Here is a 24,172-nt window from a genome sequence, read left to right as displayed (position 1 = left end):
ACAGAGTGGTTTCCTGGTGACAGAGATGGAAGTTCTGTATATCACAGCAACTCCTGCCCCCTGTTCCTCCAGCCTGTGCTGGTGTTGCAGCAAGTATCCAGGTGGACAAAGCTGGGTCAGATGAACTCCTCCCATCTCACCTGCCCCCAGGTTTCAGTAATGCACACCAAATCAGCACCTTCATCCATGATCAAGTCATGGATGAATGTGGTCTTATTGTGTAACAATCTGGCAATAAACAACAGCACACATAGGCCAGTGGGCACAGCAGATAAGCAACAAGGAACCCATCCATGAGAGGAGTGGAAGCGAGGAACAAGGCGTAGATAGCCTTGCCCTCATCTTCTGTGGTAGTTCACCACCTCCCCATGGCTATACCTCCCTCTACCCATGATAACTGAAACTGGGGTGGCATCACCCATGTTCCTCCTTACAAATACTCCTCCTAAATGCCTGATATGGACCCAACAAGAGCCCACCAACAAAACCTATCAGAACTACTTATCCCAGTAGGCCTCTGAGAGAATTGGGAACAATCAGACCCACTCAGTATCTTTCATACAGGATTCATCTACTCCCCCCCCGTACACCCAGGGAGGGTCAGCCTTCTGCCAATTGCACTCTGGTGACTTCTCACTTTGAAGGCACCTGGTGACTTTCTCCTATCATTCACTTCGCTGCACAGGCTCTCACCCTGTGCAAGAACTACAAATGCACCATAGACCCTCCCCACTACCTCTAGATTGGATTTGTGGGGGAAAAGAAGGGGGCAGCACCCTCACCTTTGGGACTACCCAAGGGGCAACCCCACTGGCAGCAGACCCACTGCCCAAGGGCATCCATGCTTTTATGCCCCGTGACCCAGCCAGGAGCTGATGCAAGAGGCTGCAAGATTGGTCTTCTGCAGTCCCCCAGTGCTGCAGCTTTAAGGTAATGCTCACCTTATTTATATGGCTGCAACAGGGCACTCAGTAATTGTACAGATGCTATATTGGTCATCTGTGTTGAGAGGATGTTTGTACTAAATGTAATCCTCCTTTCTGAAGACGGGCACTGTAATAAAAATGGTCCTGCAGTAAATGTTATGAACTGCCAGGCCTCTGAGTTTAAGACTGTGCCCATATTTGTTTGTTACTAATAAAGTCACCTCCTGAGTGAGAGGTACATTTGGAATATATATATAGTATGTGTAACTTGTTCAGAGGTGGGAAAGGTTGCCAGTTGTTTATAGGGTTGTCTAGAAGATGGATTTCATTGTTAATGCTGGCATGTGTTCCTGACTATTTTAGCAATGCTTTACAAGACACAGCTTTTGGGTGTTCATATGACTGCTGGAGCTTTTAACATACTGGGAGAGAAGGAGTGGTGTAGAATGCAAATTAGTTTTTCTCTCTGAATACTATAAAGAGATCCATCAGATGGAATTGGTTGACAGTAGATACAGAAAAAACAGAAACAAATACTTCATATAACACGTAATTAACTTGGGGAATTCATTGCCACAGTATATGGTGAAAACCCTAAGCTTAAAGCTCTAAAAATGGGATTGGACAAATTTAGAGACTAGATCTATCAATGGCTAGCAGCCATGATGACTAAATGGAATCTAAAATTAAATTCAGCATTCCTTGAGCAGTATATGTTTGAAGGAACAAAATGGTTCCCACCATCATATTGTGTAAGCTTCTGAAAGGTATCTGGTTAGCTGCTGTAGGACACAGAAGGACCTTTGGTTTCATTAGCTAGGTGGTTCTTATGAAAGAATCGTCTCCACCCACCCCAAAAGATCAAATTTTAAAGTTGCCAGCCTCAGTTTTTGTAGTAGCTTTGAGCAGTCATCAACTTAAGCACCAACCCTGATTTAGGGCTGAGAGGTATTTTCATATATAGCATCACATTTATAATTACTTGGTTTATCTAACCTTATAGTTAGATATGTGGTTCTCATGGAGACTGATAAGCATGAAGCTGGAACAATACCATGAACTACAGAGTTAAAATTGACTGTTATTGTTAAAACTTAAAAATGCAGTCGTTATTTTCTTAGGAACTCGAGCCATAGAAACTGCATTATAAAGAATAGCAAAATTGTGAGGTTTTTTTTACGTTTGATTACAGAAAAGCCACTGCTTAGCCACTTTTTTTTACTGGTTTTGAAAAAAGTCTGACTAGGAACCTGTCATATGAAATAACAATTGAAGACATTCATTCCTAAATTTCTCATTTTCTATTTTGCTGATTTGATTTGCAAAGCTTTGTAAAGAAGCAACATTTGATCCCCTTTCCCCCACTCCCTCATTGTGTTGTCATTACTAGATACATGGGTAAATGGAAAATAGGTGGGCCTACATTATACCTAGTATAATTATAACATTTGGATCCACAAACCAATCCAAAATATTTGAAAAGAAGCAGGTTCACAGCTTGATCCTACATCCCACTGCAGCTTCTTCTATGGCTAAATCAGTCATCAAAGTAACATTCAGGAAAGTGAAGAAATGAATACGCTGATATTGGAAAGGAAAGGCAAATTTGGTGACTCTTGAGAGTGACACCCAAAGCTTTGCCACAAATTCACTTCCCTTGAATCCTGATGCAGCCTCTCCTAAGGCTTTTTCTCTCTCTGTGAATATGGCTGGGGTAGCTCAAGAGGGCTAGGTTGTTTGCCAGCAGTCAAACTTTCAGTCTCCTGAAATACATGGATTTGACATACCAGGAATTGACAACCAGAGTTTCTTGGGTGAAAATGAGAATTCCAAGAAAGCCCTTCTGCAATAGTGCAAGAAATAAAGAGAAAAGGAGGTAGGCAAATTGTGAGTATTCCGTTTCTCTGAGCTGATTTTCACATAATGCAAAGCCAAATAATGGTTTAGGATGAATGCATGAGACTGATGTTTTTCTGAGAGGAGATTGGTTTGGCCTAACATGTCATGTGAAACTAGGCTTGTAGATTGTATCCTCCAGGTAAACACGCCGCAAACCTTGATTACAGCTCATAGTGTGTCTGGATTGAGACAAACCACAAGCCCAAGTTCGGAAGAGAGGCTTAGCTCATAGCCACACAGAAGGAAGACTGGAGGATGAGTAAAGCAGCTGTAATCTCTGGGAGCCCATATGTTAAGCAGTAGTATGACCAGAGCTTGGAAAAGTTACTTTTTTGAACTACAACTCCCATCAGCCCAATCCAGTGGCCATGCTGGCTGGGGCTGATGGGAGTTGTAGTTCAAAAAAGTAACTTTTCCAAGCTCTGAGTATGACTCAGCTCACTCTCTCCATTGTGATGACTCCCCTCCTCATCTTCCTGCACTCCCTTTCTTTTCCCCCTCATGCAGATGATGGTAGTGGTGGGAAATTATAGACATTTGGGGTTGTAGCATATTACTTTGGGCTATCCAAAGCAGGAAGCAGTCATACTTAAAAACTTTTTTGCTGTGTGATCATTGTTGAAATCCTTAGAACATGTCATGCAATCTATCAAGGAAGACGTAACAGATCTAATATTGCATTCCTTCCAGGATGGACTGATTTAACACACCAAAGGGAGTCATTCAAATAATCCATTAAGACATTTCTCCATTTATATTTCAGATATTTCCTAAGCAAAAGTGCACCCCTGAAAGGCGTTAACCTAAAACCTTTTGCACTGCAGTATTGTAACTTAAATTGTTTTTATAATCTGATATTAAATGAAATTCTGAAAGTAGTTTTACCATACTCTGCAAAGTTCTCATTGGATCCTGCAATGTGACAACTATGTCATCTACATATAGACTGATCTTGCTTTTCTCCTTTTTGAATTTCACCTCTTTTAATTCTAGGTTGGCTCAAACAGTTTCAACTGAAGGTTCTATTAGCAACGCTATAATAGAGACAGGATATCATTAACAAGTGCCTGGGTAAAGATTAAACATACCAGAACTTATTCCACATACAGAGATGAGCACCAGAAGATTTGTATAGAACAGCATTACCCAACCTTTTTCGACCCAACGCCCCTTTGCAAAATCTTTTTGTGCCCAACGCCCCCTCAGATTAAGTATATGCCAGTGCTTCCAGTTCTTCCCTTAAAATGAGTAATGCACAAAAGGTATTTTCAATTATTATTACTGATCGTTTTTATCATGCCTTTTTATTGCACTTAGATTACACATTGAATTCTTAGTATGATTTAGTAATATACATACATAGTTATAGAAAAGTAAATAAAATGAGATTTATTATAAAATACTAGTGTGCTCCTTGAGCTTGATGAGTTTTGGCTAACTTCACAATATCTGGAGTATACTTGGATAGTAATAGTCTTAAGTCACCACGACTAACAATAGCCAAACGGTTTCGATTCTTCACTAGTATGCGATTCACTGCACTAAATCCTAACTAATTAAGTCCACACAGTATGAAGCAGTGGTGAGGAGGAGCTGCCAGTGTTGCAGTTTAGGTTTGGGGCCAATTCTTTATAGTTTAGTGCAAATAAATAAGTTGACTTCTTGGTGAAGCACCATTTTAAACAACATAAGAGCGGAAACCACCAACTTTTACTCCAGTGCCATTGGAATTTTTTGAAAGAGGAATCTTCTTGTAATTTTTTTTCATTATTTTGTTTTATAGGATTCTGAGCAACAATAAGATATCAGAATTGAAGAATGGTTCCTTTACTGGATTAAGCCTACTTGAACGATTGTAAGCTCTTTAATTTTGTTTTAAGTATTGTAATAGGAAAGACAACATTTCACCTCTAGCTGTATTTGATGGTTTTGAAAAATAAGATACTCCAGCAGTTTGTATACATGAATGAATCACTTTCTTGCTGTACATATAATAAATACATAACTAATTGCCTCAGAAAATAATTCACATAAGAAATAAGGAAGATATTTCAGTGCTTCCAAATATTTAGCATATTATCCTGTCAATGTTTACTCACAAATAAGTGGAGGTGAATTTAATGTATCCTATGTAAATATATGTATGATTTCATTTTAATCACATTTGCTAATTTTTCTCATTGTAAAACATTTATGTGCAATGATAAATAATAACAAGGATTCAAAGAGCTATGATAGGTGGCCCAAGGCCCAAGGCTCAGTTCAATTTTGGATTGTTGAGTGGCAGAACTCCATGCAAAACCACAGCCTGCTAGAAAACTCCCTAGACTTTCAAAAGCATTTTGCAATGTAGTTGAGCGGCAGGAAAAGGGGGAAGAACTGCAGTGTGAGAAGCATACGTTTAAATCTTCCTTGGTGCGCAAAGAATAGTCACATAGTTCTTTGGATCCATACCATTGATGGTGATGCCTTCATCACTACAATAATGTATATATTTGTTCCATAATAACATTTTCAGTGTACTAACTTTTTAAAAGATGTAAAGGTAAAGGTGTCCCCGCACTTGTAGTGCGAGTCGTTTCCGACTCTTAGGGTGATGTCTTGCGACGTTTACTAGGCAGACCGTATATTTGGGGTGGGATTGCCAGTTCCTTCCCCGGCCTTTCTTTACCCCCCAGCATATGCTGGGTACTCATTTTACCAACCACGGATGGATGGAAGGCTGAGTGGGCCTCGACCCCTTTTACCGGAGATTCAACTTCCTCTTTCCGTTGGAATCGAACTCCGGCCGTGAGCAGAGCTTCGGCTTCATTACCGCCGCTTACCCAGAATTATCTTCTTATACTTCATTCAATTAAGTTAGTTATACTTTTAAAACTTTAAATGATCCAGTAATATTTCTAATTTTTAAAGAATTATTTGAAATTGCTCTTTTGATTGGGGGGGAGTGGGGGAAAAGAAACTGAAGGTGAAGGAAGAATTTATCAAAACTCATTGAGGGCTAGGTGAGCATTTGAAGGACTATTTGCAGGCAGCTAGGGTTATTATAACATTCACTGCCTCCTATTGGCAATACAAAAAATAAGGTATGTTCAAAAGTAACTTCTAGTCTGTTAGCAATAGTTTCCCCATTGACATGGTTTAGAGTGTTTTCTGCTCTTCTGCAGCGTTGTAGAAACTGCTCTTTAATCATGTCCTAAAACAATTTCCAATTCAGGATAAACCTGTTTAAAGCTGTATTCTATACACATTTACTTGGAAGTAAGTCCCACTGCATTTAGTGAGGCTTACTCCCACAGGAGTGTGCAAAAGCTGTAGTTGAGGGGCAGCACAAGCTGCTGTTGATTTCTTAAAACAAAAATTAAGTCAGGCACACATCTGTGCCAAGACGCTGCATCTTTCTTCTCCCCTTTGGAGACAGAGACATGGTCTCTCATCACATGTGGGGGGGGGGGGTTAAGCACAAACATGCATGGAAATTATACGGCAGGTGGGAGCTGTGTTCTTTAGAGCAAGACCTCTTTCCCCTCCAGATACCATCTCCTTTCATCCCCACAGCCTCATGAGGCTTCTTTCTGTGGCTTGCTTTTGTTAAGTGTTCTTCTCCATAAGCAGCCACCCAACCTTCCTCCTCGGAGCATTTTTCTGCAGCTGTGCCCCAGCGGCTGCCTTTCTCTTCCCCAGGGCTGATTATATAGAGGCAGAGAAACCGAGGGTGGACAAATGAGGCTACAGCTGCACTGGTTGCTGACAGACACCTGTTCATATTGACTGAGGGGAGGAGAGAAGAAGAGAAGGCTGGGTGCCAGTAGGCCCCTCCCTCGCAAAACTATTGCCAGTTTATAGAAATCTTCTAGTGCTTTTAAACAAATTATTTTCATTCCTATATAGAGCAGGCAGTTTTTATCCTGTTGGGTAGTAGTGAAGGAAACTCAGTTCTGTCACCAGCTGTATTTTAGGGTGATATATTTTAAAAGTTGGAAATTGAGCTTTCTGCTGCCTTGGCCCCTCTGTCTCCTAGCTCCTACAGAGAGCCCATTGATAGGGCTCAACCACTCTGTCCATCACTGCACACATCAAAGAACACACACGTACAAAACAGTTGTGCTTAAAGAGATCTGCACATGTGGAGACTGCTATTCTTTTTTAGCTGGAGGGAGAGAGGCAAGACAAAGACCACCTTGGGACCTGTGCCAGCGGAACTATCCCCTCCCCCCCATGAGGCCTTTCTACCATCACCAGTCCTGTGGGAAGGATTCTAGAAGAGAGAGGGGCGCAAGTGAAGACCACATCAGAGCCAGCTCCAGCTGGACTTCCCCTTGCTTTCCCTGACACCACCATTGTCACCACCATGGCTTTTCTGCCACCAACTGTCCTGTCAGAAAGATCCTGATGTCTTCTTTTGTGTTAATATTATGTGTTGTGTTTCTTTTATTTAAAAATGCAATTTAGATATCAGTTGGATTTTTTGTGGTCTGAGTAAAGACAAGGAGCATGGGGAAAATATAGGCAGGCGATGATTGGATGACTATGTCCTGTAGATGCCCTGTTAAATAGCAAGTGAATAATAAGTGACTCTTCTGGAATTAACTCCTAGGGTGGAAGCGTCCTTGGTCAGTGCAGTTTTTATAAGCACCTTCTCCTACCTGGCAGACTAAAGGTCAACAAGAGAAAGGGCAATCATGATATAACTAGCTCCCTTGTCAGTCAGCAGTAAAAGTTCAGGATATGGTCACTACTTCAAACAGAACAGAAGGAGGATTTGAATTGTCAATGATATTGCGCAAAACTAGTTTTATTGGGATCACTGATGTCTCTAGACTAGGGCTTCATGCATTGTTCCACTTAGTTTAAAATGAACTTTATAAACTTGCTGCCTAAACAGCTTGCCTAGTAACCTTTGTTTTCATGATTGGATTGTTGCCTATGATCTTGTAGAAATACTTACAGAAGATGAAAATACTAGTTATATTTACTCTTATATTAAACTTGATATAGGTAACTTCTCATGGTTGCTTTTTCACTCTGTTCTCTTCAGCTAGTTGTTTCCTATTAGCTCAGTGATTTCTAATTTGTCATGATTTGTTCATCTGCTTTTCATGTGTTGTGTTCCTGTCTCCAGAAGAGTAAAAGACCTTAAGAGGAAAGAACTTTTTAAAGTTAGTATTGTTAATATTGCTTGCTAACATGACAAACTGAACATATTTTGGAGCTTCAAAGTGTTGACCATTGAACCGCACTGTCACTGAGTTTGTTTTCCATCAAGTCTGAAAAACTGTAGCTAGGGGGGGTTATGTCTTTGCCCAGTCTGGGAACGGACAGCCAAGGCCGTTGCTATGGTAACCATCGCGATAGACTGGGAAAGGTTCTAGCAGCTATCTGTGTTGAGCTGAGTCTTCTGTGTATTGCCTCTGAACTGAGAGGTTGTCTTCTGTGTTTACCTTTGGAGAGAGATGTACCAGAAGGGGGGTGACTGAAGAAACTCTACATGTATTTACTCTTAAGCCTTTGGCCGTAATGTCTTAATAAAGACTCTTAACATGATCTAATGCTCTGAAGAAGTTTCTTGCTCAACTTAACTCCAACGTAATGTATGCTGTTTCACGCAACAACGCACACACGTCAACAGGGTTATGGGCCCAGATCCACAGCGCATTACACGGGAGTAAGTTGCTGGTCTGAACGGCAGACGGAGTTCCAGAGGGCAGCTTGATTGATTGTACCAGACAGAGGTGAGCAACATGGCTGTAAACCTGTCTGGGGGAGGCTTGCCAATGGAAAGATTGACGGAAAAGAATTATGGCAGCTGGAAGCCGAGGATGTGGGCTTTGCTGATAAAAGAGGATTTATGGGACATTATAGATGGACCACCCCCGGCGGTACTGACCGCGGCCCGGACACGTAGAGATCAGAAGGCGCAGGCTTTTATACTTCTGGCTTTATCTGACTCTCAACTGCTACACGTGAGAGATGTTACAAATGCCAAACAGATGTGGGACGTGTTGGAGGCCCTACATGTGCAACAGACTACAGGATCTAGATTGTGTTTGGCACGGAAGCTTTACCAGATGCGCTTCACGGGTGAGTGCGAAATGAGTGAGCATCTCACGGAATTCAGACATTTGTTTGCTGAGCTGACGGACCGAGGCGTCGAACACTCTGAACTTCAGAAGACCTATTTGATCCTGGCTTCACTCGATGGGACTTGGAATAATATGGTCATGGCTTTCGAAGCCATGCCTGACGGAGGTCTGAACGTTGCGTTTATTGAGGAAAAGCTGACCCAGGAATGGCAGCGGAGACAAGAGGCGAAAAGTGCTGAGGAAAAGCAAAGAGCCAAGCTGAAAGAAGAAAGCAGCAGCAGACAGGAAAACAAGCAAGAACAGCAACGGCTGAAGGCTTGTTATGCCTGTGGGGCTCGTGGGCATCTTCAAAGAGACTGTGCAGTCAAGCGCAACTCCAGGGATGGAGGCTTGAAGCAGGGAAGTGTGAACTTTGTTTGTAAACAGAAGTCTCAAGATTTAGGACCTGTTGACTGGATTGTTGACAGCAGGGCAAGCCATATATTAATCAAAGACAGAAGTTTGTTTTACACTTCAGAAGACGTGCAGGATTTTGTGCAACTAGCTGATGGATCGCAAAAGATTGTGGAAGCCCGAGGTCTGGTGAGATTTGACAAGTTGGGAATACTGTCAGATTGTTTGTTTGTACCAGAACTGAATCATAACATGTTGTCAGTCAGAAAACTGGTGAATTCTGGGTATTGTGTAACATTTGATAGAGGAAAATGTTTTGTGCAGAGAAGAGGCAAAGTTGTCTGCCAGGGATTCATGACACAGGGGCAGTTTAGAATGACCATGGGTGTAAAGTGTGCTGATGCTTTGAGTTTAATGGGGCGGAAAGGGAATGACCGCCAGAGCTGTAAAAAGACAGCTGTAAAAGGCACACAGTCAGTATTTACTGCTCACATGGAATCTTCATGTAATGCAATCAGGTTAATGCCTAAGAGAGTGCAAAGCAGCCGGGTACACATTCTACAGAGAAAAAGAAGAGGCAAGCTTGCACCCAGAGAACAACAAGAATTTGTTTGGTTGTCAGAAACACAGCAGTTAATTCTGAGCAGAAGCATTAAAGTCTCAGAAAAACCTTGGGATCAAAGGGAAACAGTCATTCTTACAGGGTCAGATGACACACAATCACAAACATTTAAGCCAAATCCAGACATAAAGGTGGAGGGCACACATATTCCTCTCAGGGATGCGTTAAATGAGCTCATTTGTGGGAAACGTAGATCGAAGAAACGCAAGGCTGAGAAAATGGAATCTCCTGCGCAGGCTGTGCCAAGTACCAGCTCAAATGGGGGGGGGGGCAGAGAGAGCAAAAGTCCTAGTGCCTGAAACCGCCAGAAAGATTCACTGTGGGATTAGTGACCAGTCCTGGAATGCACAAACTGGTTGAAATGGATCCTGACACGTTATATATGACATGTGTTCAACCAAAGTTTGATTGAATAAAGTGTTAGCTAAATGTACAGAGATGTTCTGAACTGTACTGAAATGTAAGCTGTATTGCAAGATGTATTGGAGAAATGTATTGTTGTTATTGTTGTAATGAATTACAGACATGATGGGAAAAAGGGGGGATTGTTGACCATTGAACCGCACTGTCACCGAGTTTGTTTTCCATCAAGTCTGAAAAACTGTAGCTAGGGGGGGTTATGTCTTTGCCCAGTCTGGGAACGGACAGCCAAGGCCGTTGCTATGGTAACCATCGCGATAGACTGGGAAAAGTTCTAGCAGCTATCTGTGTTGAGCTGAGTCTTCTGTGTATTTCCTCTGAACTGAGAGGTTGTCTTCTGTGTTTACCTTTGGAGAGAGATGTACCAGAAGGGGGGTGACTGAAGAAACTCTACATGTATTTACTCTTAAGCCTTTGGCCGTAATGTCTTAATAAAGACTCTTAACATGATCTAATGCTCTGAAGAAGTTTCTTGCTCAACTTAACTCCAACGTAATGTATGCTGTTTCACGCAACAACGCACACACGTCAACACAAAGCTGTTGAATTGGAGGATAACAAGTAGAGAGCTCAAACCTGACCTAAAGGTGTTTTGTTTTGAATCTTAGTGGAAACGAATTGTTTAGGAAATGCTGACATTTAGATGATAAAACTGGACTTCAGGCAGTTCATTGTTTAAGACTGATGATCCAAGATATTTTCTAAATTAAAGATTATTGCTTATCTATGAATGTAAAGGTAGAAATATTTGAGCAGTTCAGAGAAAAATCAGGGGGCTTTTGATACCTTAGCCTCTCATATTATCATGGCTTCTCTTCTTCTTTGGGTCAAGCTGAGGGATCATTTGGGTAAGACATTACATTCTCAAATGACGCATAGCATTATGGAAGAGTGTTATTGAACATACCCCATAGGTTGTGCAGGGGCAAGTTTGTCTTTCACGTTACTAGCTTGGTGTTAAAGCCTATACTAAATTCTGAGGCCACTGTCATTGTGCCCTCACCAACACATTTTGCACAGGCCTCTGCATGAACAGAGAAAAGTGGTCATGTAATGGTCCTTGACACAGAGAGTTACCATTAAGTCTAGTTATCTACTGATCTGAGGGTACAGGTTGCTTACAAACATTTGCAGATACAGTTGGGGTCTTTAGTTACCCCAAAAGTCTTCATTAGCAAGTTTCACATAAATTATAGTTTTGATTGGAGGATGAGGGTAGGAACAGTTTTCCTGGGTTACAAGGAAGGGTCTCGCTAAAAAAAATGTTCAAATAATTCAAGGTTTAAAAGGGGTTTGTAAACCTGTGGGATACTGTTGACTCCTGATGCTATTTGTGGTAATAAGGAAAATAAAAATAGACAAAATGCTATGCTTTTTACCCTCTGCACTCCTTTCTCTCATGAAATGGACAGACATGATGAGAAACTAATAACTTTCAGCAGCATTTTGCAGTTTCACATTGGCCCCCTTTTTATGTGCGTGTTTTTTTCTCATTCCAAGAGGGATAGAATTAACCACCAAAGCTGTAAGAATAAAAACATTGATTTCTCACTAACTTAAGGAGGGAGCCCTCAACACTACATGGCAAGTCACGCCCATCATTGTTGAGGACTACATGGAACATGGAGTTTTGGAAGACCTGAATTTTTTCAATGTTCTAAGGGTGCAATTGACCCCCACCTATTGACACAGTTATGGCCAAAATTCAGAGCACGGTCGATCCTGTGGAGGTACGAGTTAGCTTAGGGCACAATAAACTTTCTTTTCTTTCTGGCAACCAAGTAGTTCTCACTGTGCATGCACTGCCACTTTGTACCCAGTACACAGAATGGGAGGTTGTATGCACCACCCATATGCTCTCTTCTGAGGCCCTGCCTCCATGTTCCTTGAGCTTCTTAGTCTTACACAGACACACCAGCCTTACTTTTCTAGGAAGCCGCTTTATATCAAGTTGGATGACTGGTCCTTCAAGCTCAGCACTGTCTACACCAGCCTTTCCCAACCAGTGTGCCTCCAGATGTTGTTGGACTACAACTCCCATCAGCCTCAGCCAGCATTGCCAATGGTCAGGAAGATGGGAGTTGTGGTCCAACAACATCTGGAGGCACACTGGTTGGGAAAGGCTGGTCTACACTGATTTAATCTGAAAACTTTTACACACAACACAGCTCCGTAGTTTCTTTATGCAATGTAACAGGAGTTGAAAGGTGTCTAAAGAAAGAATTTAACTATTTCTTCATTTTGTGTTCACCCCAAATACCACATTTTCCTAAGAGCCAGAAAGTAGTGTAGAACATAAACAAGAAAATATGCTAGTCTCCTTTTGGTTCCAACGTGATGAGCGTAATTCAAGACAGAGTTAGGCACTTAAGTCCCTCAGAATCGATGAGCTTAGGCATGCCTAATGTTGTGTTGAATCACAGCCAATGAGTATAAATGTGGCATTTTACAAACGTTGGCAGTTCTAATGATCCCTTTAGGAGCTAACCATCTATCCAAGAGCTTTCATTAATTGATTGTCTGAATGCATGTTGCTTCGCTTAGTAGTTTGTTCAAGTGGGAAGTGAATGCTATCTATTTCAGGAAATGCAGCAGTTAATGAGAAAGACTGTAAATTTGCAAAGTGTAGCCACATCTTTATAGTATGTGTTGACAGAAGTTTTTTGTGCAAAATGCTACCTTTAAAAAACAATGTAATTTGCTGGCCTGCTAGGGAACGCCTGTGTTGATTTAAGTGCACGCTTGAGCTCTCTTTGATTCTCTATGACCCTGGTCAACATTTAGTTTCGTTGGAGGGCTACTTTTTAAGGGGGGGGGTGGAAGGAGTTGAGACAGAGCTCTACCACTATCTCCCAAATCGGATTGCTGACATGTCCTGTGGGCACAGCTTCACAGAGCCCTCTTGCCTCTCAGTTGGTAACTATGGGATCAGCATCTACAAAGGACTATTCTTGGGTAGTCCTCCCATTACTTATCCCAATCTACTTTAATTCTTCCCGAAGCCTCAGCTGAGTTTTCATTGAAGAGTGTTTTGCTGTTTTTATTGTATAGCTGTTTGCAACTCATTTTGTTATGCTTTACCAAGGTTTATATTTCCTATTTTACCCCCTCTGGTCAACTTCACTCAGTTTATTTTTTGTCTTGGGAGTGAAATTGACCACAGTGTAACATAAAAGCTTCCTGTCCACAGGTCTTGTTGTAGGTGGAACAGAGGTGCAGGAGTGAAGTTTGCAGGTGTCATAAGGGAGCCTTTGACCCATTCCAAAAGGGTTGGTTCACTATCTTTAAATAGAAATCTTAGTCTGACCATTATAACATGGTCATTGTTTTGCAGTTTGGCACCACTCATGTGACATTAATCAGGACAGATACATCCGTGTGGAGATTTGGGGAGAAGGAGAATATCTTATATTCTTTAGTAGTGAGTTAGTTGAACAAAGTAATGAAAACCAAGCCTTCATCTCTTGAGGCAAATCGCTGGTGTAATTTATTTATAACCAGACACAATATACTTTTGTACTCTCAAACAAAAAGAACTGTGCCAGTTTTCAGACAAGAAAGTTATTTGTCATCATGACTTCATTATTACTTTTTAATTTATTGTGTCATTGGGAGAGACTTTTTGTTTTACGTTTGATGTAAACTCTCTGGGCGCAGTTCCTTTCAAAACTGTTGGAGCACTCATGCACAGAGGAATCCCCATAGTGAAGAACAAATTTGCTTTCCCCACCCTCTGCCTTGTACTTGCACAAATGCGTATGGGCACCAAGGAATTATGGGGGATTGGCTGTGTGTGTGTGTCTCATGATCTTGTCCAGCCTTTAGTCAAGGAAGCCTGGTGTGGAAATACATGCAGGTATGCTTGTAGGAGGAGATGATGGGGCTTTTCTAGATCCCTCTGTACACAGGCATTTTACCTACATGAGGAAGGATTGTATCCTTGGGGGGGTGCTTTTTAAAGTTCTGTGCCTCTAACTCAGTTCAAGTTCAGGTGCTTTAGCAATGAGTCAGGGCAATAGAGAAAATGTTATCACCATAAACATAATAACTAAGGCTGATACCAACATTGGTGACCTTGACTGAAAATCAATGGAAGTTTTCATGTTTGTCTCATTTTTCTGAAGAAAAGATTTAGGTCAAGAAATAGTTTTTTATTTTTCCCCTCCAGTATACTATAACATAGGTTATCAAGCTTGAAAATCCAGCCATAATATTACTTTTCTATCATAATCCTTATACTTTGTGTTTTTTTTTTCAAAAAAACAAAACAAAAACAGGGACCTTAAGAACAATCTCATTAGTGCTATAGATCCAGGAGCTTTTGTGGGACTTTCATCTCTGAAAAGATTGTAAGTATTTACATTTGTTAACCTGGAATTAAGTGAAATGTCATGAGGTAGCAATTTTAAGTGTAGCCTGAACTAAAGTTCCTTTGATCTTCTAAAAAAGTCTTACTTTGCAGTGTCTTATTGTTGTTTAAATCTATATTGTTCTCTGTCTAGAATACTGTATACAGCTCTTGTTGCCCTATCGTTGTTTTTTTAAAAGAATAGATCTGTAGAAGGTATAGAAAAGGAGCATTATCCTATGATAAGATTCAAGCACTGGGCTTTTCATTTGATTCTACTTTTTAAAAAAAATTAAGCTCCCTTCCTTCCTCTTCTTCAGAACGCTGTTTTTAAGACATGAAGTGTACAGTCCTGTACAAACCTACCTGGGAATAAGACCTATTGAACTCAGTGGGACTTGCTTCTGCATAGACATTAAGATTGCTCTGCCAATCTGACTTCTTAAATGACCAATACTTTTACATCTCTCTCATTTTAGGTAGCTGTAGAATGGGCACTCTCAAATTTAGGGCCTTATACAGCAATTCTAAACATGTCTATTCAGAAGTAAGTCCTATTGAATTCAGTGGGGCTTACTTCCAGGTAAGTAGGGTTAGGATTGTAGTCTAAGTTTTGGTTTTGAATCTTGATTTTTTTTGTACTTTAATTAAATTATCTTACCAAAATAAGGTTTTTGTCTATTTGTAAGTTTTTGTCAGTTACATATTGTATGGTGAAATGAAGCAGTTTGGGGTTTTTTCTCCCCTTCTGACAGAGACTTAACAAACAACCAAATAGGATGCCTGAATGCAGATATATTTAAAGGACTTGCTAATCTCATTCGGTTGTAAGTATCGTTCTGTTAAATATTTTTGGCACAAATTTGAATTAAGCTTTTATTTAATTCCTTTATTATCTATATATTGGCAGCCTGATTTTCAGATAAAGATAGCAAAATATTATGTAAACCGTTGACAATCTAGAATTCTGTATTTAAAACCAAAGATTCTTAACTGAAAATATACACACATTTCCCCAGTTATAAACTGGTACTCCATATCATTCACATAAGATATTATGTTTGTTGTTGTAATATTTCAAAACTGAGAATATTTTCTGTTCTACTGGGAAGGAAGCGTAGAATTCTTAGTAAAGAGGATAAGAAACTTCCATCTGGGGGACAATAAGGAATGATTGGCTCATGGGCTAAGTAAAGAATAGCATTCCTTGATTACTAAATATTCATATTCCCTTCCTTCACATATTTGGCCAGTTACAACATAATACCTTTCTTCTGTGGGTGCCTAGCTAGACTGAGAACTAGACACAGGGGTGGAGTACGTGGATACCAGTATTGGCTTAAGGGGGAGGCCCCAACATGATGCAGGCCTTTGTAATGTTCTTTTAACACATAATAATGCTTTATGTAATGAGTTATAATAAGAAATGAGAGTAGTCTACCCATATTGATTCAGAGGGATGAAAGTCTTGCTCTGAAGCCATCCAAACACATGCTATGTACTAATAGCAATCTCAGTCTCCCAAGTGCTGCTCCAAAACAGCACCATCCATTCTTGAGAGGAAGGTATCAGCAGGCCTGGGAGCTCCAAGGTTTGAACAAATATTTATTTATTTATTAGATTTATATCCCGCCCTTCCTCCCAGTAGGAGCCCAGGGCGGCAAACAAAAGCACTAAAAACAGTTCTAAACATCATAAAAACAGACTTTAAAATATATTAAAAACAAAACAAAAACGTATTAAAACGCAACATCTTTAAAAACTTTTTTAAAAAAACACCGATAAAAACATTTTAAAAAAGCTTTAAAAACATATTAAAAAGCAATTCCAGCATAGACACAGACTGGGATAAGGTCTCTACTTAAAAGAGGACGGTCCTATAAATACAAAATGTATTTAGCAAAAATACCCAGGGGTAAGATATACTCCCCAAAACAAGCCCGATAAAGACTGAGCATTTTCGAAAGGTATGGAACGCTGAGTTTTTGTGGGTTGGGAGGCATGGAATGGAAAACTAAGGGGCAGGGGGAATGAATGAATGAGTGTCTGGAATCCTGAATAAGAGCACCCCACACTGTAATATTTTGTTTCAGGTTTCACTCCAGCATATCTAATGTTAATTTTTTTAAATATCCTAGAAACCTTTCGGGAAATTTGTTTTCGTCACTTGCACAAGGAACGTTTGATCATCTTACGTCACTGAGATCTCTGTAAGTATGAATATGTGAGATTTTTTGTGTAAGGTTGAAAGCTTTAGGAGTTGTTGATACTAAAATTAAGTACAGAACATAACCAAATTAGATCTCATTTCATTTTCCTCAGCAGCAGTATTTCAGTAGGCATACTGATTTTTCTGTTTTAAAAGTTGTCTTCTAAAAATGGCAGATGTTGACCTAAGCATGTATGAACTTCAGGCAAATAAACAGCCACCTAACTGGTTACCTGTGGCATATAAGAATTACTTCAGATAGGTGTGATTTTTTTGGCAGATAGGAGAGTTGCTGGCTGTTCTTTTAGGCCACTGTCATGTTACGAATACTAAAAAAAGTTGTGCATGGGCAAATAAATTAGTAAAAATGTTTATGTACTTTTTATTTATATGGATGAAATACCCAGTTCGTTATTTTCACTAATGCAGAGCTGGGCTAACTCTTGATTACAAATATTTGGAAGCAGCTCAGTTATATACTCTGAATTTATTTATTTAGTTATTTGATTTGATTTATATCCTGCCCTTCATCCCAGCAAGAGCCCAGGGCGGCAAACAAAAGCACTAAAAACACTTTAAACCTCATAAAAACAGACTTTAAAATACATTAAAACAAAACATCTGTAAAAACATTTTTTTTAAAAGCTTTCGAGACATCTTTAAAAAAAGGTTAGAAACTTTTTTAAAAAAAAGGTTTTAAAACATTAAAAAGCAATTCCAACGCAGACTGGGATAAGGTCTCAACTTAAAAGGCTTGTTGAAAGAGGAAGATCTTCAATAGATGCCGAAAACGTAGCAGAGGTGGTGCCTGTCTCATATTTAAGGGAAGGGAATTCCACAGGGTAGGTGCCGCCACGCTAAAGGTCTGTTTCCTATGTTGTGCAGAACAGACCTCATAAGATGGTATCTGCAGGAGACCCTCACATGTAGAGTGCAGTGATCGACTGGGTGTATAAAGGGATAAGATGGTCTTTCAGGTATCCTGGTCCCAAGCTGTATAGGGCTTTGTACACCAAGACTAAACCTTGAACTTGACCCGGTAGCAAATGGACAGCCAGTGCACTTATTTCAGCAGCGGGGTGACATATTGGCAATACCCTGCCCCAGTGAGCAGTGTCATCACCGCATTTTGCACCAGCTGCAGCTTTTGGACCAACCTCAAGGGCAGCCCCACATAGAGCGCATTACAGTAATCCAGCACCACCAAACTATGAACTTGCTGTTTCAGAGGGAGTACAACCCCATCCAAAGCAGGCAACTGACCAATTATTTGAACTCTGGAACCACCAACCCACAGTGCCTCCGTCTTGCTAGGATTCAGACTCAGTTTATTGGCCCTCATCCAGCTCACCACCGAGTCCAGACACCAGTCCAGGGCTTGCACGGCCTCTCCCGATTCAGATGTTACAGAGAGATAGAGCTGGGTATCATCAGCGTACTGTGGACACCTTGCCCCATATCTCCTGATAACCGCTCCCAAGGGCTGTATATAGATGTTAAACAGCATTGGGGACAAGATGGTACCCTGCGGCACCACACAGCACAAGTGCCAGGGGGCCGAAAGACAATCACCCTATGCTATTCTCTGAAACTGACCTTGGAGGTAAGATCAGAACCACTGTAAAACAATGCCTCCAATACCCATCTCACCAAGTCGGCCCAGAAGGATACCATGGTCAATGGCATCAAAAGCTGCTGAGGGATCAAGTAAGAGTAACAGGGTCACACTCCCCCCGTCCTCTCCTGGTAAAGGTCATCCATCAGGGCGACCAAAGCCAATTCAGTCCTATAACCAGGCCTGAACCTAGACTGGAATGGGTCAAGATAATCTGTTTCATCCAAGAGTTATACTGGTTTCAGTGGGATTTTGCCTCTTTGAAAAACAAAAATATATCTTCTGTATTGTTCCAGAGAATTTCAGACTGATTATCTGCTGTGTGACTGCAATATGTTGTGGATACAGCAGTGGTTGCAAGAAAGAAATATAACTGTTCGTGAGACCAGATGCGCTTACCCCAAGTTGCTGCAGGCTCAACCAGTTTTAAGTGTTAAGCAAGGACTTCTTACATGTGGTAAGACCATTACAACAAAGTGATGCTGGCTCTGTTCCCAAAAGTGCACCTTTTTCTTCTTGCGTCTTGATTTGGTGCTTTTGCACGGATTCTCATGATATTGTTGTTCAGCCAACATGGCTGGATTTGAAGGAGCGAGTTCTGTTGTTTTCCTGAGCCACTCTGGGTTTTCTTGAAAAGGTAAATTTGTCTTTTTACTGATCCTAGGGCCTAAATTTCCTCTTGCTAAGAATGTAAACTTCATTGAAGCTCAGTTCTTTAAAAACAAAAGAGAGAGAAAAACATTTAGCATACTTTCCCCCTCTGTCTTTCCTGACAAAGCAATGAAAATATACATTATGCATTGAGCTTTGGAGGCTATCAATGTGATGTGATATACCAAATGACTAACTGCATTTTAAGATCAGGTTTACTAGTAGTTTGAGAATCTGATTATTGTATCATGTACTATCTAATAATGTCTAGCTATCTTCACCTTTCCTTAAAGATTATAGGTGCTGTACCTCAGAGGAAGTAACAACAAAACTATATTTTTGCTTTTGAATAGTGAAAGGTCTATGTAAATTCATCTGCTTTTAAACAGTTTGTTTAGGTTTACTGTTTGTTATCTGCATATTAATACAAGAGTGCAACTGGTGACAATAAGATATTCTATAAGACATTCATCTCTAGTTCTTTCTTAATGAATTCATCTTTTTATAAATCCACCTTTTTAAAATTGGCTTAAAATGTTGATGGAACTCTTAAAATAAATAAAACATTGGGTTTCTTATTTTTATTGCTTGCTATTGAGCTTTTTTTTTTTTTAAACTGAGCTAGTATAATAATTCTTTGGTACCATGTTGAAAGTTACAATGTTATCAGTGAGTCACAGATAACTGTCTACCAGCTACATAAGTAAAATGGGGAAAATGCAGAATGAAAAGATATGTCAAGAGGAGGGAATTCTGGTTAGAAGATGGATTGCAAAGCTATTGGTCGCAAAAGTATGGAAACTGTTGAGCTAGTCAGGAGAGTCCTTAATTCACTGCAACAGATAGATACAGAATTGACCTTTTGTTGACCCAACATGAGATGGCAAGTGTCAGTGTGACCATAATCCAGCACAAAGTTGTATTCACCGTAGGCTTTTTGAAACACTAGAACATAGGTGGACAACCTGCAGGCCATGTGAAGCCCTGAAGAGTCTCTCCTGCTTCTCAGTCCTGAAGCTGCCGAGATCACTGTCCCTATGCTGCTATCTAAGAAAACCATAACTTATATGTAGGGCCATAACTGATAATGCTGCACATATATCTTGAACTTAGGTTGCCAGAGTAGAAGTTTCTCATGCAAAGTAGCCCCGATGTCACCCTACTGTAGCATATAACTTTAGCCTGATGCTGCTTCTGATTATATGACATGACAAAATATATTTTTAAAAAATATTTTGTGAATAATATTAAATCATATGTGATACACAATGTCTTTCTAAACATGGTATTTTGTTTCAATGTAACACAGATCCCCCTCTGGAATTACCATCTTTCTACATGACTCCCTCTCATCGCCAGGTTGTATTTGAAGGAGACAGTTTGCCTTTCCAGTGTATGGCTTCATATATTGATCAGGACATGCAGGTTCTATGGTATCAGGATGGGAAGATAGTTGAAAGTGATGCATCCCAGGGCATTTTTGTTGAGAAAAACATGGTTCATAACTGCTCACTCATTGCAAGGTGAGGGATTTGTCTGTAGTTCCTTCTAGAGCAGAGGTGGCCAACTTGTGACCCTCCAGATGTTGTTCCACTCCATCTCCCATCATCCCTTGCCATTGGCCATGCTTGCTGGGGCTGATCAGAGTTGTAGTCAAACAACATCTGGAGGACCATAGCTTAGTCATCAGTGTTTTAGATACCTTTGGCAAATTAAGAAAATGTTTATATGCTTTTGAATGCTGGTCTTACCTCTTACCTTAGTGCTCTGACCATCTCAAACATTCAAGCTGGATCTACTGGAAACTGGGGGTGTCATGTGCATACCAGACGTGGGAATAATTCAAGGACTGTTGACATTGTGGTATTGAACAGTTCTGCACAGTACTGCCCGCCGGAAAGGGTTGTCAACAATAAAGGCGACTTCAGGTTGGTGATGACAGCTTTGATGGAGAATATGTTGGCTGTTACAGATTGCTTTTGAGTTCAAGTGTTACCTGATTCTGTTCTCCTTCATGATAATAAAGGAAGGGTTATTGTGGCTCTCATTTGCATTAAGATAAGAAAATGCAGAATCAGTGTCTTTCTATTGTTATTGTTATTTTATTATTATTAGGCTCATTATTATTATTACTATTGTTATTATTAGGCTTATTGGGCTTATTGGGCTTACTTGTTGGGAGAAAGCTGACACAACTCCCTCAGGTTAAAATGATCAGAGTTAAAGTACAAAGCTCCAAAACTACTTACAACAATCATTTGGAAGATCATCTATAATTTACGTGGTATCCTTAATGTAGAAAAAGCCTTGATTTTACTTTTAAAAAAAAATTGAAATACTGGTGCGGACTGAATGTTTAAGCTTAATCTAGAGACACCACTTAGCTTAGAGCTATTTCAGGGATAAGAACTCAGTCCCAGGGGCCAAATGTGGCCCTCCAGCCCTTTCTGTCTGGCCCTCAGGACTCTCCCCAAGCCATAGCCTCTCCTCAGCCACACTCCTCCTCCCCAGGGCACGTCCCTACCACCCTTCATACCCTCCTTAAATATTTTTGCCTGGCTGGAATGTGATTATGCTTCTTGGTTGCCTGGATGGAGAATAGAGAGGGGTGTGTGTACAAAGGTAAAAGTTGCAGTTGCTGCTTCGCCCAGCTTTGCCTCTGGCCTCACACACCACTGGCATGTGGCCTCTGGAAAACTGCCCAGATGGAAATGTAGCTGCTGGGCTGAAAAAGTTTCTCCATGCTTGGTTTATTTGTTAAGAACAAAGGAGCTGCTGGATCAGGCCATTTTTCAGTATTTTAAAACCAGTATGCATATTGCGATGAAGAAACTGAGTTCATACAGTGTGTGCAATAGATTTACAACCATATGTCTGTATCTAGGAGATGTTATTTACTGCTGGACCACACTCATCTTCATTTTGTACTTGTTTCTTCACTTTTTCCATTCTGACCTCTGTGCTGCTGGTCACTCTTAACAGCACATTGCCTCTGGAAGTGCCAGCTATAACAGTTAGATTCTCTCTGTGTAAGGTAACTCCTTTTCTAACTTTGTCTGTTGCAATTTCTAGCAGTAATATGTACTGTGAAGTGAAGTAAGTCAGCACAGCCATTTGTATTTTATTGATTTTTGTTAGTAGCCTTTCACTTTCATTCCCTCTCCCCATCTCCAATTCAGGATCACTTTGATTAGGATGATTTCCTATGTGGTTGTTGCTTCCATGTAGATGAAATGCACATGTACAATGAAACATGAAAAACATAGATTGCATCCATCCAGTTTATGTAAACTGCTTAGACGTTTTTGTTGTTTAAGTAATATATAAACCTTGTCAAATAAATAAAATTCCTTCATTTGAAATTAAGGTTTGATACCTTGCACATATAAGGCCACAGGAATTCCTAGCCCACAAATTGTTCACTAGCCTGCTTGCGTGGCTATCCCCATGTTACTCATTGGTGAGACACTGACCCAGTTTGCCTGCCACATTTAATCATAGTTAAAATAAATTACGGTTTAACATGAACAAGTAGCATGATGGTGCATACTGCTCAAAAGTCTGCACTTCATTCTCTTCGCTCCTGCTGCACCAGGGAGGAAGCCGTTGTTGTATGTGGATCCCGGCTTATAGTTTGTTTCTTGAGCAGAAACCAAGGTTTGTTCTTACTCCTTATTTATTTATTTATTGTACTTATATACCACTCCATCGCCAAAGCTCTCTGGGCAATTTACAGTAACTAACTACAGTAACTTATGGCTTTTTCCTGAAAATAAGCCATGAGCCTACGTTTCACATGTAATGACAAACCCGACTCTGGCTTGTTTCCTCCCTGGCTTAGTCCTCACCTGTCTTTGGTGCTTATATTCTGGCCAATCTGACGTACACACCGGACCAGTGATAGCTCAAAAGAGGGAATGAAAGAACCCTTCTGGTGTACAAAAGCTTCCTGTCTGTTTTATCTCTAGAGCAGCCTTTCCCAACTGGTGTGCCTCCAGATGTTGTTGGACCACAACTCCCATCAGCCTCAGCCATTGGCAATGCTGGCTGAGGCTGATGGGAGTTGTGGTCCAACAACATCTGGAAGCACACTCGTTGGGAAAGGCTGCTCTAGACATTTCTGGCTTGCCAGAGGTGATGAGGTGAATAGTAGCTGAAAGTCTGTAGTTATCCTTATGAATGATTAATGTAAAGATTTTTACATGCTCTCTCTCTCTCTCTCTCTCTCTCTGTTGTGTATAGTTATCCTTAGGAATGATTAATGTAAATATTTTTACATGCGCTCTCTCTCTCTCATTCATATATTATTTATATATATATATATATACACACACACAGATGGATCCAAACTACTCTGTGTCTGGTTATATGTACCCAAGGAAGACTGATATTCTTGCTTCTCTAGCCCCACTACACAAATATTGCATTACAAATCTCTGTTGAAATTGGGAGTTGTTTCAAAAGCAATTTATGATATGGTATTTGGAGAAAGGGGGGTGTCAACAATTCAAAGAGGGAAAGTTCAAAATTCCACTGGCCATGCCCAGGCCCTTTCATGCCTAAAGTGGTTCTTTGGATCCAAGCCATCTGTGCTTCTTCTTTTACTTTGGTCCTTTCCCTGGTGTAGTCTCTTCCATTTATAGGAAATGCTGTCTTGAGCTGAAAAGATAAAGAATATAAGAATGTTTCTGGCAGTGTTAATGGAAAAATATGCAGAGCAATTTAAATAACTTTTTAAGTACATTTGTAAATTGTTCATTTTTGGACTCGCAATTAGACGTAAAAACAGATGGCAAAGGCTTATTTTCGAGCGTTCTCTATTAAATTAACCTGTGCTGCTCAGTTATTGTTCAGTTTAATAGGATTTTGCCCCTCTGGAATTCACTGGAAGGAAACACAATTTCGAGAAACACTTATTTTATCAGGAGGTTCGCTAGAGTTGGTTTACTGCAAAAACCTATCTGTAGTATAGAAAAAGCAATAACAAAGAGTTGTACTTCACCTTT

At 40.4% G+C, this 24,172-nt stretch overlaps 1 protein-coding gene across 4 annotated transcripts in view; it reads left to right on the top strand.

Moving 5' to 3' along the window:
- ADGRA3 (adhesion G protein-coupled receptor A3) overlaps window positions 1-24,172 on the top strand; it is a 103,175-nt gene that overhangs the window by 17,830 nt on the left and 61,173 nt on the right. For all 4 annotated transcript variants that reach the window (XM_061585419.1, XM_061585417.1, XM_061585416.1 and 1 more), the window contains 7 exons: window positions 4,609-4,680; window positions 14,621-14,692; window positions 15,447-15,518; window positions 16,830-16,901; window positions 18,812-18,972; window positions 20,476-20,689; window positions 20,930-21,094. In XM_061585419.1, the coding sequence (XP_061441403.1) occupies window positions 4,609-4,680; window positions 14,621-14,692; window positions 15,447-15,518; window positions 16,830-16,901; window positions 18,812-18,972; window positions 20,476-20,689; window positions 20,930-21,094 (828 nt within the window). The remainder of the gene's footprint in view (window positions 1-4,608; window positions 4,681-14,620; window positions 14,693-15,446; window positions 15,519-16,829; window positions 16,902-18,811; window positions 18,973-20,475; window positions 20,690-20,929; window positions 21,095-24,172) is intronic.

This window comes from Rhineura floridana, chromosome 9, assembly GCF_030035675.1.
Source record: "Rhineura floridana isolate rRhiFlo1 chromosome 9, rRhiFlo1.hap2, whole genome shotgun sequence".
Lineage (NCBI taxonomy): Eukaryota > Metazoa > Chordata > Lepidosauria > Squamata > Rhineuridae > Rhineura > Rhineura floridana.
The sequence above is the reverse complement of the archived record's forward strand: the minus strand, read 5'-3'. Positions and strand labels throughout refer to the sequence as shown.